Source organism: Carcharodon carcharias, chromosome 28 (assembly GCF_017639515.1).
Source record: "Carcharodon carcharias isolate sCarCar2 chromosome 28, sCarCar2.pri, whole genome shotgun sequence".
Taxonomy (NCBI): domain Eukaryota; kingdom Metazoa; phylum Chordata; class Chondrichthyes; order Lamniformes; family Lamnidae; genus Carcharodon; species Carcharodon carcharias.
The window spans coordinates 1,033,923-1,046,378 of NC_054494.1; the positions used below are offsets into that span (position 1 = coordinate 1,033,923).

At 41.7% G+C, this 12,456-nt stretch overlaps 1 protein-coding gene across 2 annotated transcripts in view; it reads right to left on the reverse strand.

Moving 5' to 3' along the window:
- Window positions 1-12,456, reverse strand: part of bms1 (BMS1 ribosome biogenesis factor) — a 66,845-nt gene that overhangs the window by 14,637 nt on the left and 39,752 nt on the right. For both annotated transcript variants that reach the window (XM_041176475.1, XM_041176473.1), the window contains 4 exons: window positions 9,067-9,148; window positions 5,425-5,507; window positions 2,096-2,269; window positions 1,197-1,385 (listed from right to left, as the gene is read on the reverse strand). In XM_041176475.1, the coding sequence (XP_041032409.1) occupies window positions 1,197-1,385; window positions 2,096-2,269; window positions 5,425-5,507; window positions 9,067-9,148 (528 nt within the window). The remainder of the gene's footprint in view (window positions 1-1,196; window positions 1,386-2,095; window positions 2,270-5,424; window positions 5,508-9,066; window positions 9,149-12,456) is intronic.

Genomic DNA, 12,456 nt, shown 5'->3' on the forward strand with positions numbered 1-12,456 from the left:
CCTGGAGCTGAAGTGACTGACCTCCAACAACCACAACCATCTTCCTTTGTGCTGGGTATGACTCCAACCAGTGGAGAGTTTTCCCCCTGATTCCCATTGACTCCAGTTTTGCTGGGGCTCCTTGATGCCACATTTGGTCAAGTGCTGTCTTGATATCAAGGGCAGTCACTCTCACCTCACCTCGGTAGTTCAGCTCTTTTGTCCATGTTTGAACCAAAGCTGTAATGAGGTCAGGAGCTGAGTGGCCCTGACGGAACCCAGACTGGGCATCAGTGGGCAGGTTATTGCTAAGCAAGTGCCGCTTTGATAGCACTGTTGATGACCCCTTCCATTACTTTACTGATGATGGAGAGTAGGCTGATGGGGCAGTAATTGGCCGGGTTGGATTTGTCCTGCTTTTTGTGTACAGGACATACCTGGGCAATTTTCCACATAGCCGGGTAGGTGCCGTTGTTGTACCTGTACTGGAACAGCTTGGCTAGGGGTGTGGCAAGTTCTGGAGCACAAGTCTTCAGTACTATTGCTGCAATATTGTCAGGGCCCATAGCCTTTGCACTATCCAGTGCCTTCAGCCACTTCTTGATATCACGTGGAGTGAATCGAAATGGCTGAAGACTGGCATCTGTGATGCTGGGGTCCTCTGGAGGAGGCCGAGATGGATCATCCACTCAGCACTTCTGGCTGAAGATTGTTGCGAATGCTTCAGCCTTAGCTTTTGCACTGATGTGTTGGGCTCCTCCATCATTGAGGATGGTGATATTTGTGGAGCCTCCTCCTCCAGTGAGTTGTTTAACTGTCCACCATCCACAAATCAATGTGGCAGGACTGCAGAGCTTAGATCTGATTTGTTGGTCGTGGGATCAATTAGCTTTGTCTATTACTTGCTCCAGATTTTTATTGAATTAAAATTCCATCTGCCGTGGGTCCCCAGAGCATTACCCTGGGTCTCTGGATTACTAGCAACAATACCACTACGCCATCGCCTCCCCCTCCCTAAACCCTCCATTTTCTACACTTCCTTTAAGACCCTCCTTAAAACTTCCTTCTGACTAAGCTTTGGGTCACCAGTCATATCTCATTCTTTGACTCAACATTAATTTGTTGATCTGACAACGCTCGTGTGAAATATCCTGGGATGTTTTTCTCTGCTCAAGGCGCCATATAAATGCAAATTGTTGTTATTGGTGAGCCATTACCTGCAAATATCCAATATTTCCTTCGCTGTTTCCCAAGCCACCGAGTATCAATGGATAGCAGGGGTCAAAATTTGCCACAAACTCAAAGGGCACATTTTCAATCTCAACACGGATGTACATTCCAGGTCTAAAACCTTCATACTGGACTCGGGTCTGATCATCTTGGTCATCAAACTCGGCTCGGTTAAGCTGTTTGAAAGGGAAAGCCATGTCAGAATAAAGAAATCAGCAACGTTCGTTCGCTGGATATTACCGGGGTTGTGGGTTAGGTTTAGGTGGCAGATACAATTTTCTTATTATGGTAAAAACAAAAAATGCTGTAAATACTCAGCAGGTCAAACAGCAACTGCGGAGAGGAACACAGCTAACATTTCAGAACTAATGATAGGGCAGTGACCTGAGAGTCAACTCTCCAGGGATACTGCCTGACCTGCAGAGTATTTCCTGCACTTTTTATTTTTATTTCAGATTTGCAGCATCCACAGTATTTTGCTCTAGTTTTCCTATTATAGCAATTTCTTGCAGCATCGTACCCAAAGGAGAACTGCAAGGGAATTCCGCTATCCATGCATACATCTTATTAATAACTTTGTATTTCACTTACAACTGCACCAAATTTGTTCAAATTCCATATTCATAAAACAACTAAACAGAGCTCAGTGAACAGGTGAAAAGTGAGCAAGTTAAATAAGGGATTAACAATGGAATGAAAATAATTAAACATGAGCAATTAACAAAAGCAGGTAGAGAAGCTGAACCATGTAAAGCACTCCTAAAGCATTGATATAATCTTCAACTTTTGACAATTAAGATCTCCGACGAGTGCATACTTGACAAGTTACACTTGTGGTTACATTATAGGAAGTGCCAAACGCTGGACTGAGAATGTTTATCCCTACCTGTGCCTGCTTCTGCATTTCGTCCTTAAGATCATGGAAGTAGGTTCCTTCGCCATCATCATACTCCACATCAAACATTTCCTTCAATTTTCGCTTTTTCGCCAAACGCTTGCTCTGTTCTTCCTCCTCCTCTGTGCCTCTAGGATCATCATTACCATCTTCATCTTCTTCGCCCTAATATAGCACACAACTTCGTTTTCAGTTTTAAAGCTAATTTCAACATCCAGATGTTATAATACAGACTAAAATGCTTCCAATTCTGCCATTCTCATCAAGTCCTGAGGCTTGGAACGTTTTGACTAATTTCTGACTGGTTTCCTAGGAAATGTCCCACATGCCCCAGCAGCTTGCTCCAGTGGATGACTCACCTTGTTGGATATGACAGCTAAACCCAATCCTGTTCTCAGGTAACGGACACTTACATGTACCTTACAGCAGAGTTAAGTGTACAGCCAAAAGCAACAAGAGTCCTGGATGATTGCTAAAGGAATAGAGTATAAAAATAGGGAAGTGTTGTTGCAACTGTACAAGGCATTGGTGAGAACACACCCAGAGCACTGTGCACAGTTTTGGTCCCCTTACTTGAGGAAGGATGTAGTTGCACTGGAGGCGGTTCACTAGATTGATTCCAGAGATGTGGGGCTTGTCTTATGAGGAGAGATTGAGCAGTTTAGGCCTATACTCACTAGAGTTTAAAAGGATGAGAGGAGATCTAATTGAGGTATGTCAGATGCTAAAGGGGATAGACAAAGTAGACCTGGAGCAGATGTTTCCCCTTGTGGGGCATTCTAGAATGAGAGGCCATAGTTTTAGGCTAAGGGTGGTAGATTTAAATCAGAGATGAGGAGGAATTACTTTTCTCAAAGGGTTGTGAATCTATGGAATTCACTACCTCAGAGTGCAGTGGATGCTGGGACGCTGAATAATGGGAGGTGATAGATTTTAAATTAGTAATGTGTTGAAAGGTTATGGGGAGAGGGCAGGAAGTTGGAGTTGAGGCCAAAATGAGATCAGCCATGATCGTATTGAATGGCGGGGCAGGCTCGAGGGGCTGAATTGCCCACTCCTGCCCCTAGTTCTTATGTTCTTATGATGTCCCCATCCTCAAGGTACTGAGGCTAACTGGCCAGCTGACATCCACCAATGATTGACCAGAAAAGAAACAAAGATCCTTCTGGCAGCTTCATAAACACACTGGAGCACATTGTCAGCTGCAAAACCACAGCACCATAGAAAAGTTATAGCACAGAAAGAGCCCATCGTGTCTGTGCCAGACAAACAGAGAAAAAAAACTAGTCACTCATTTAATTCCACTTTCCACACCCATAGCCTTGCAGGTTACAGCGCTTCAGGTGCAGATCCAGGTACCTTTTAAATGAGCTGAATGTTTCAACCCAACCACTAACTTAGGCAGTGAGTTTCAAATGCCCAAAAAGTTTTTCCTCATGTCCGCTCTAATCCTTCTACCAATCACCTCAAATCTATGCCCCCTGGTAATTGACCTCTCAGTTTGGGGAAACAAGTCTTTCCTGTCTACCCTGTCTAGGCCCCTTATAATTTTGTACACCTCAATTAAGTCACCCCTCAGCCTCCTCTGTTCTAAGGAAAGCAACCTTAGCCTATCCTATTTTTCCTCATAACTGCAATTTTCAAGCCCTGGCAACATTCTTGTAAATCTTTGGCTGTATTGTCTCCAGAGCAATTATGTCCTTCCTGTAATGTGGGGACCAAAACTGTAAACAAAATTCCAGCTGTGGCCTAACCAGCGTTTTATACAGTTCCAGCATTAAAATCCCTGCTTTTGTATTCAATACCTCGCCCAATAAAAGGAAAACATTCCATATGCTTTCTTAACCACCTTGTCCACCTGTCCTGCCACCTTCAGGGACCTGTGGACATGCGCTCCCAAGGTCTCTCACTTCCTCTACCCTTTTCAATATCCTCTTAATACTCAATATACTTATTGAGTATTCCCTGCTTTTTTTGCCCTCCCAAAATGCATTACCTCACACTTCTCCGGATTGAATTCCATTTGCATTTCTGTTCCAATGATCTGCTTTGTATTAACATTTCTAAAGTGTCTCCTTTGCCCATCTAGGGACAATTCTAAACGAATACACCTTTGTTCATGATTTAGATTAAAAAAAATAAAATACAAAAGGAAGGAAATGATGTGAAACTTACACTAAACGTTAGTTAGGTCACAGCAGGAGCATTCGGTAGTTTGAGGATAAGCCCACTGCATATAATGCAAGCTTACAGTTGTGGAGAGACCAGGAGGATAAGGCCTTTTCTACAAGAACTGAAATGATGGTAATGGATAACCACAAACAGGCCTTCCAGATTATGAAGGGTTACAATAGCGTAAATAGGTTTTTGCACTGGTTAATGAGATGGTCACAAGAAGCATACAAATTTACAACCGACGTTGTCAGTTATTTAACCAACAGGGAAATTTATTTGAAGCTAAATATTTCTGATATGAACTCGGGTCTGAAGATTTATAGGATGATGTAGCACACAAGCTAGACTTTCAGCCCATCGTGTTTGTCCCATCTTTTTGAAAGAACACTCAACTAATCCCACTTCTGAATTGACCTCTATGGATAAACTCACAAAAATGCTAAATCTTCCCAGGCGGCATTTTAAAGAGTTGGGAAAGTGAGGAGAATGGGACGGAACATGGTGGAATTTTAAAGGATAAAGGGATGGAGCAGGAGAACAGAATTCAACAAGGAGCTTAACGTGGAAGAAAAACCCTTGTGCAGCATGTCTGAGCTTCTCTTTCCCCCTTTCCTGACATCAACCCAGCATGGATTGTGTCCTCTGAGTTCTAATACCCTTCCAATAACATGGAGCCCAGAACTTCATGCGATGCTTCAACAATGGCCTAACTAATATCTTGTTAATCATTTCCTTCCTTCCCAAGAAAACTGTAGAATCCAATTTGCTGCTTAAAAGAAATCAGTCTTATCCTCACCTTTAAACATCTCTTTACAACTTAATGTTCTTTTCCCAAAATGCACGACATATATTAACATGAATCTGCCCCAGCCATCCCACAACCAACATTTTCAAGATTCCCTTTAATAGTCAGTGCTTTGTTGCCAATCTCTTATGAAGCCTTTCGATCAGTTGACATTACCTTCTGAATAACTGCAGACTGAAGCTGCACAGAATTTGAGCCTATATTAAAGCCAACTGTATAAATCCCATATCAATTGTTATGCTTAAGCCTGAATCTCCTAAAAAAAGACCTCTTAAGCATTAAGTGCTATTTAATTAATCATTAATCTTTCTGGAGGTAGAAGGTTTTCTTAAACACAAACCTCATGATTTTGTTTTAGTTCAACAGGTTTCCCTGAGTGAATTTCTCCTGTCTCCAGATCCTCAAATGCTCCATACACAGAATCTGGAAGAAAAAAAATATCACTGTGTGAAAATGGTTTAGAGACATGTGAGGGGCTGGGTGGGGGCGGGGTAAGAGCAGCAGCTATAAAATCTTACATCATAAGGACATAGAAAATAGCAGCACAAGTAGACCATATGACACCTCGAGCTTGCTCAGCCATTCAATCCAATCATGAACGATCTTCTGCCTCAGATCCATTTTCCTGTCTGCTCCCCATATCCCTTTATTCCCTGAGTGGCCAAAGACCTGTCTATCTCAACCTTTAATATATTCAATGATGGAGAATCCACAACCCTCAGGGGTAGAGAACTCCAAAGATTTTGAGAGAAGATATTTCTCCTCATCTCAGTTCTGAGTGATCAGCCCTTACCCAGAGACTGTGCCTCAGCCAGGGGAAGTAACCTCTGTCAACCTGTCAAACCCCTTCATAATCTGATAAGTTTCAACGAGATCACCTCTCATTCTTCTAAACTCCAGAGAACGTAGGTCCAATTTACTCAGCCAATCATCATAGGACAATTTACTCAGCCAATCATCATAGGACAATTTACTCAGCCAATCATCATTAGGAACCAATCCAGTGAACCTTCAATTTACCCCCTCCAAGACAGGTATATCCTTCCTCGATATGGAGACCAAAGCTGCTCACCAAAACCTTGTACGATTGTAGCAAGACTTCTTTATTCTTGTGTTCCAATCCCCTTGCAATATAGACCAAACATTATTTTCTGACTCATTGTCTAAGTCACTAACATAGACTGTAAATAGCTGATCCTTCTGGCATTCCACTAGTCACAACCCGCCAACTTGAAAATGCCCCATTTATCCCTACTCTCTGCTTCCTGTCTGTTACCCAATCCTCTATCCATGGTAATACATTACCCCCAGCTCCATGAGCCCTTATCTTGCATACTAATATTTTGTGGGGCAAAATAACTTTTGGAAATCCAAGTATACTACATCTACTATCTCACCTTTATCGACCCAGTAGCTCCATCCCTAATTAGCCATACAAGGGCTCGTAGGCATCTTTCGCTGTTCAATGCAATTCTTTGCACTGCTGTCACTCTGCCTTACTAGTGCCCTACTGGTTACATACTACAAAAAGCCTCTAATAAATCTGTCAAAAATGATTTCCCTTTCATAAAACTGCATTGATTTTGTCTTATCATACTATGATCTTCTAAGTGCACTGTTAAGACTTCTGTAATTATAGATTCCAGCCCTTTCCTGACGACTGATGTCAGGTTAACTGGCCAGCTCCTTTCTTGAATAGTGCTGTCACATTTGCTAACTTCCAATTTGTTTGGACTCGAGAACCTAGGGAATTTTGGAAACTCTTAACCAGTACATCCACTGCCTCTGCAACTACCTCTTTTAGAACCCCTAGGAGCTAAGCCATCAGATCCTGGGAATTTGTTGCATTTTAGGCCCTTAGGTTTCTCCAATACTTTTTCTCTGCTTATATTAATTATCTTAAGCTCCTCACTCTTATTTGGTTGCCCTCTGTTTCTGGTATGTGTGTATTCTACTGTGGGTGGAAAACTGGCAACATGAGAACATATGAATGGGTAGCAGGAGTAGGCTTCTCTACCCACTCTGCAATTCAATAAGATCATGACTGATCTAATTTTAACCTCAATTTCACATTCTTGCTATCCTTGATAACGTTTCACCTCCTTGCTTATCAAGAGTCTATCTACCTCTGCCTTAAAGATATTCAAAGTCTCTGCCTTAACCACCTTTCGAGGAAAAGAATTCCAAAATCTCACAACCCTCGGAGAAAAAGTTTTTCCTCATCTCTATCTTAAATGGGCAACCTCTTATTTTTAAACAGTGACCCCTAGTTCTAGATTCTCCCACAAGAAGAAATGTCCTTTCCACATCCACTCTGTTAAGTCCCCTTAGGATCTTTTATGTTTCAATCAAGTTGCCTCCTACTCTTCTAAACTCCAGCAGATATAAGCCCAGCCTGTCCAGCCTTTCCTCTTAAGACAGCTCACCCATCCCAGGTACTAATCTAGTAAACCTTCCCTGAACTGAAATAAGGTGAGCAATACTGTACACAGTACTCCAGATGTGGTCTCACCAAAGCCCTGTATATCTGAAGGATAACCTCCCTAGTCTTGTATTGAATTCCCCTCGCAATAAACAATAACATCCTATTAACTGCATCCGCAGTTTTTTGTTTTTATCTTTTGATAACATCCTATTAACTTTGCTAATTACTTGCTGAACTTGCATACCAACCTTTTGCGGCGATTCATGCCCTATGACACCCTGGTCCCTCTGCACCTCAGAATGCTGCAGTCTCACACCATTTAGATAATATGTTTCTTTTTTATTTGTCCTGCCAAAATGGACAACCTCATAGTTTCCTACATTATACTCCATTTGCCAGATCTTTGCCCACCACCTAAATTAACCCTTTTGTGGCCTTCCTATGTCTTCTTCACAAGTTACTTTCCTACCTATCTTTGTGTCATCAGCAAAATTAGCAGCTATACCATTGGTTCGTTCATCCAAATCATTTATATAAATTGTAAAGACTTGAGGCCCCAACACTGATCCCTGTGGCACACCACTCGTCACATCTTGCCAACCAGAAAATTACCCATTTATGCCCACTCTCTGCTTCCTGTTAGCCAGCCAATTGTCTATCCATGCCAATATGTAACCCCCTACACAATGAACTTTTATTTTCTGCAATAAGCTTTCACGTGGCACTTTATCAAACGCCTTCTGAAAATCAAAGTACAGTACATCCAACAGTTCACCTTTATCCACAGCACATCACTTCTTCAAAGAACTCCAATAAACTGGTCAAATGTGATTTGCCTTCTACAAAACCATGTTAACGGTGCTTGTTTACTTTGAATTTATCTAAGTGTCCTGTTTTAACATTTTTAATAACAGCTTCTAACAATTTCCCTATGATGGAGGTTAAGCTAACTGGCCTATAGTTTCCCTGCTTTCTGGCCTATAGTTTCCCTGCTTTCTGTCTCCCTCCCTTTTTGAATAGAGGAGTTACATTTGCTATTTTCCAGTCCAATGGAACCTTCCCCAAATCTAGTAAATTTTGGAAAATTAAAACCAACTCATCAACCAGCCACCTCTTTTAAGGCCCTGCCAGTAACAAATTTGCAACAGAAAAGAGAATCAAATCAGCTGGGTGCAGAATAAACTACGTTTCCCATTCCCATCAAGAGCTCATCCATGAAAGTTTGCCCGTCTTTAGGCCAGAGCTAACTGAACTAAAAGGGGTCAGAGTGATTTATGTTACTCATTGAATTCATTACCATGTGATTGCAAATCCTGAACACTTATATCAAATATTGTAAAAATAGGATTTAAAATCATCGTTATGGGATGCTCTCCCTATGGGATGAGTTTCGCCATTTGTTTTGTTGCCTCAGGTTTGACCCAGCATAATAATAATTCTCCAAGTTCAACATCCTCCTTGATATAAACCACGTTTGGAGGATGGTGTCTACAGTTGTATTTTTGGGTGTTGCTCAGCAATAGACAATTCAATGGTCTTACTGCATCTCCCACATACCATCTTCTCCAAGGAGAGTGGTTGCATCCTTATCTGACTCCCATTTTCCAGTCACAAAACAATCGCGGACACTGTTCATTACCTGTGCAGAGAGAACAAACATTTCAGCACAAACATTTCTCATTTTAAAAACCTTTTCTCCTCACTTTTAGCTGGTGAGAAATTGACTCCTTTTGGAAAAAAACAATTTAAGGGCTTTGTGGAAAGGGCTAATTGGATAATTATTTCAAAGGAACAATGGGCCAAAAAGCTTCCTGCTGTGCTATGATTCTGAATTTGTTGCTTCGTGTTGCATTTTCTGATTGGGTTGATTTTTCCAGTTAGAAAATCACTGAGCTCCATCCGACAGTAGAGAAAATAAGTAACCCAATACCAGAAAACAAAAGCTTTAGTTCATTCTATCTGGGGAAAGAGTTGGCCTGTAGTCTTTTCTCCTCAACATCTCTGGCTAGCAACCTCCTTTGTCCAGCTTGGTGTCACCTGATTGTACCAAGTGTGTCCCAGCAATGGCTTCCATTTCCACCCAACAGTGTCATCTCAGGAGTATATAAGGATCTGTTCTTGGCTCCCTCATCTTCTTGACGCTCTTTGGCGACACCAAACACTGTTGGGGAACCATTTTTTTAAATAAACGCTAATGACATTGAGCCCCTTCTCCCATCATCTCTTACAAATCCCTACTATCTCTATGTTGCTAGACTGCTTGTCAACATCGAGTCTTAGACAAACCATAATTTCCTTCAGCTGAACACTAGTGAGGCACCCCTAGGTAGCAGTAATCATAATAATGATTGAATTTCACAATCAACTTGAGGGAGAGAGGCATGGATCTAAGACTAGTGTTTTAAACTTAAATAAGAGCAATAATGAAGTATGAAGACAAAGCTGGCTAAACTAAACTGAGAAATTAGTTTAAGTGATAGGTCAGTAGAGATGTAGTGGCAGACATTTAAGGAGATATTTCAGAATACTCAGAAAAGATACAATCCTGTGATAAAGGAAGGTTCGGAGGGAAAGACACACCATCCATGGCTAATTAAAGAAGTTTAAGGTCATATCAAATTTAAAGAAAAAGCATATATTTCCGCAGGGATGAGTGCGGATCAGAAGATTCCACAGAACAAAGAACAGAAAAGAATGACTAAAAGATTAATAGGAAGGGAGAGATCAGAGTACAAGAGAAAGCTAGCTAGAAATATAAAGAGAGAGTCAGAGCTTCTACGAGTATTTAAAAAGGGAAAGAGTACGTAGAGAGAGTGTTGGTCCTCTACAGATTGAGAATGGGGAATTAATAATGGAAACTAAGCAAATGGCGAATTAAAATGACAGATATTTTGCATCTGTTTTCACCGTAGAGCATAGAAATAACATTGCAGAAATACTTGTGAATCAGGAGGTGAAAGGGAGAGGAACAATTACAATCACTAGGGAACAGGTATTGAGAAAATTATTAGAACTAAAAGCTGACAAGTCCCCAGGTCTTGATGGCTTCCATCCTAGGGTCTTAAAAGTAGTTGTTGCTGGGATTGTAGATGCATTGGTTTGCATTTTCCAAAATTCCGTAAATTCTAGAAAGGTCCCATCAGATTGGAAAATAGCAAATGTGACTCCTACATTCAAGAAAGGTAGGAGACAGAAAGCAGGAAACAACAGGCCAGTTAACTTTACATCTGTCGCAGGGAAATCTATTATTAAGGAGGTTATAGTCGGGCACTTAGAAAATCTCACTACAATCAGGCAGAGTCAACGTGGTTTTGTGAAAGGGAAATCATGTTTGACGAATTTATTCATGTTTTTTGATGAAGCAACAAGCGATGTGGATCAAGGGGAACTTGCGGATGTGCTGTACCTAGATTTCCAGAAAGCTTTTGACAAGGTGACACATCAAAGGTTACTATGCAAAATAAGAGCTCATGGTGTAAGGGGTAACATGTTAGCATGGATAGAGGATTGGTTAGCTAACAAAAAGCAGAGAGCAGGCATAAATGAGTCTTTTTTGGATTGACAAGATGTAACGAGTGGAATGTCAATGGGATTAATGTCAGGGCATTAACTACTTATAATTTATATCAGTGCTTTGGATGAAGGGACTGAATGTATGGTTGCTAAATTTGCTGGTGACACAAAGATAAGTAGGAAAGTAAGTTTTGAAGAGGACATAAGGGAAGGGCCTTGGATAGGTTAAGTAAGTAGCCAAAAATCTGCCAGATGGAGTATGATGTGGGACAATGTGAATTTGGCCACTTTGGCAGAAAGAATAGAAAAGCAGAAAATTGTTTAAATGGAGAGAGATTGTAGAACTCTGAGGTACAGAGGGATCTAGGTGTCCTGGTGCATGAATCAGGAAAAATTAGCATGCAAGTACAGCAAGTGATTAAGGCGGCAAATGTAATGATGCGGTTTATTGCAGGGAGAATGGAATATAAAAGTAGGGATGTTTCGCTACAATTGTACAGGACATTGGTGAGACCACATCTGGAGTACTGTGTACAGTTTTGGTCTCCTTCCTTAAGAAAGGATATAAATATACTAGAAGCAGTTCAGAGGAGGTTAATTTGGCTGATTCCTGGCATGGGGGGCTTATCTTATGAGGAAAGGATGGACAGGCTGAGCCTGTATCCATTGGAATTCGGATGATTGAGAGGTGATCTTATTGAAACATAATACCCTGGAGGATCTTATACAAGGAGACTTGACACGGTGGACGCTGAGAGGATGTTTCCCCTTGTAGGAGAGACTAGGACTAGGAGACACTAGGGATCGCTCATTTAAGGCAGATGAGAAGACATTTTTTCTTTCAGAGGGTTGTGAATCTTTGGAACTCTCTTCCCCAGGGAGTGGTGGAGGCTGGGTCAATGAATATTTTTAAGGTAGAAGTCTACAATTCTTGACTAACAAGGGAGTCCAAGGTTATCGGGGGCAGGCAGAAGGTGGAGTTGGGACCACGATTAGATCAGCCATGATCTTATTGAATGGCAGAGCAGGGTCAAGGGGTCGACTGGCCTACTCCTAATTCATATGTTCTGACCCCACAACCCTTCCATCACCAAGGCTGCCTACTTCCACAACAGCGCCCATCTCCACCTCCCCGCAGCTCCCCACCCCCCCCAACCTTTGTCACCTTCAGAATCTAGTATTCCAATGGCCAGCCTCCCATCTTCCACCTGCCATAAACTTGAGTTTGCTGAAAACTCTGCTGTCTATATTCTGACTAACCCACAACAAATCCGTTCACTCATCTCCCATACTCAGTGACCAACACCTGGTCGCTCTCCATAGCCCTATAATCCTCTGAGGACTCTGCATTTTTCTAACTCTGCTCTCTTGTGCCTCATCTACTCCCTTTGCTTGCAGCAGTCTAGGACTTAAGCTCCGGAATTCACTCCCCAA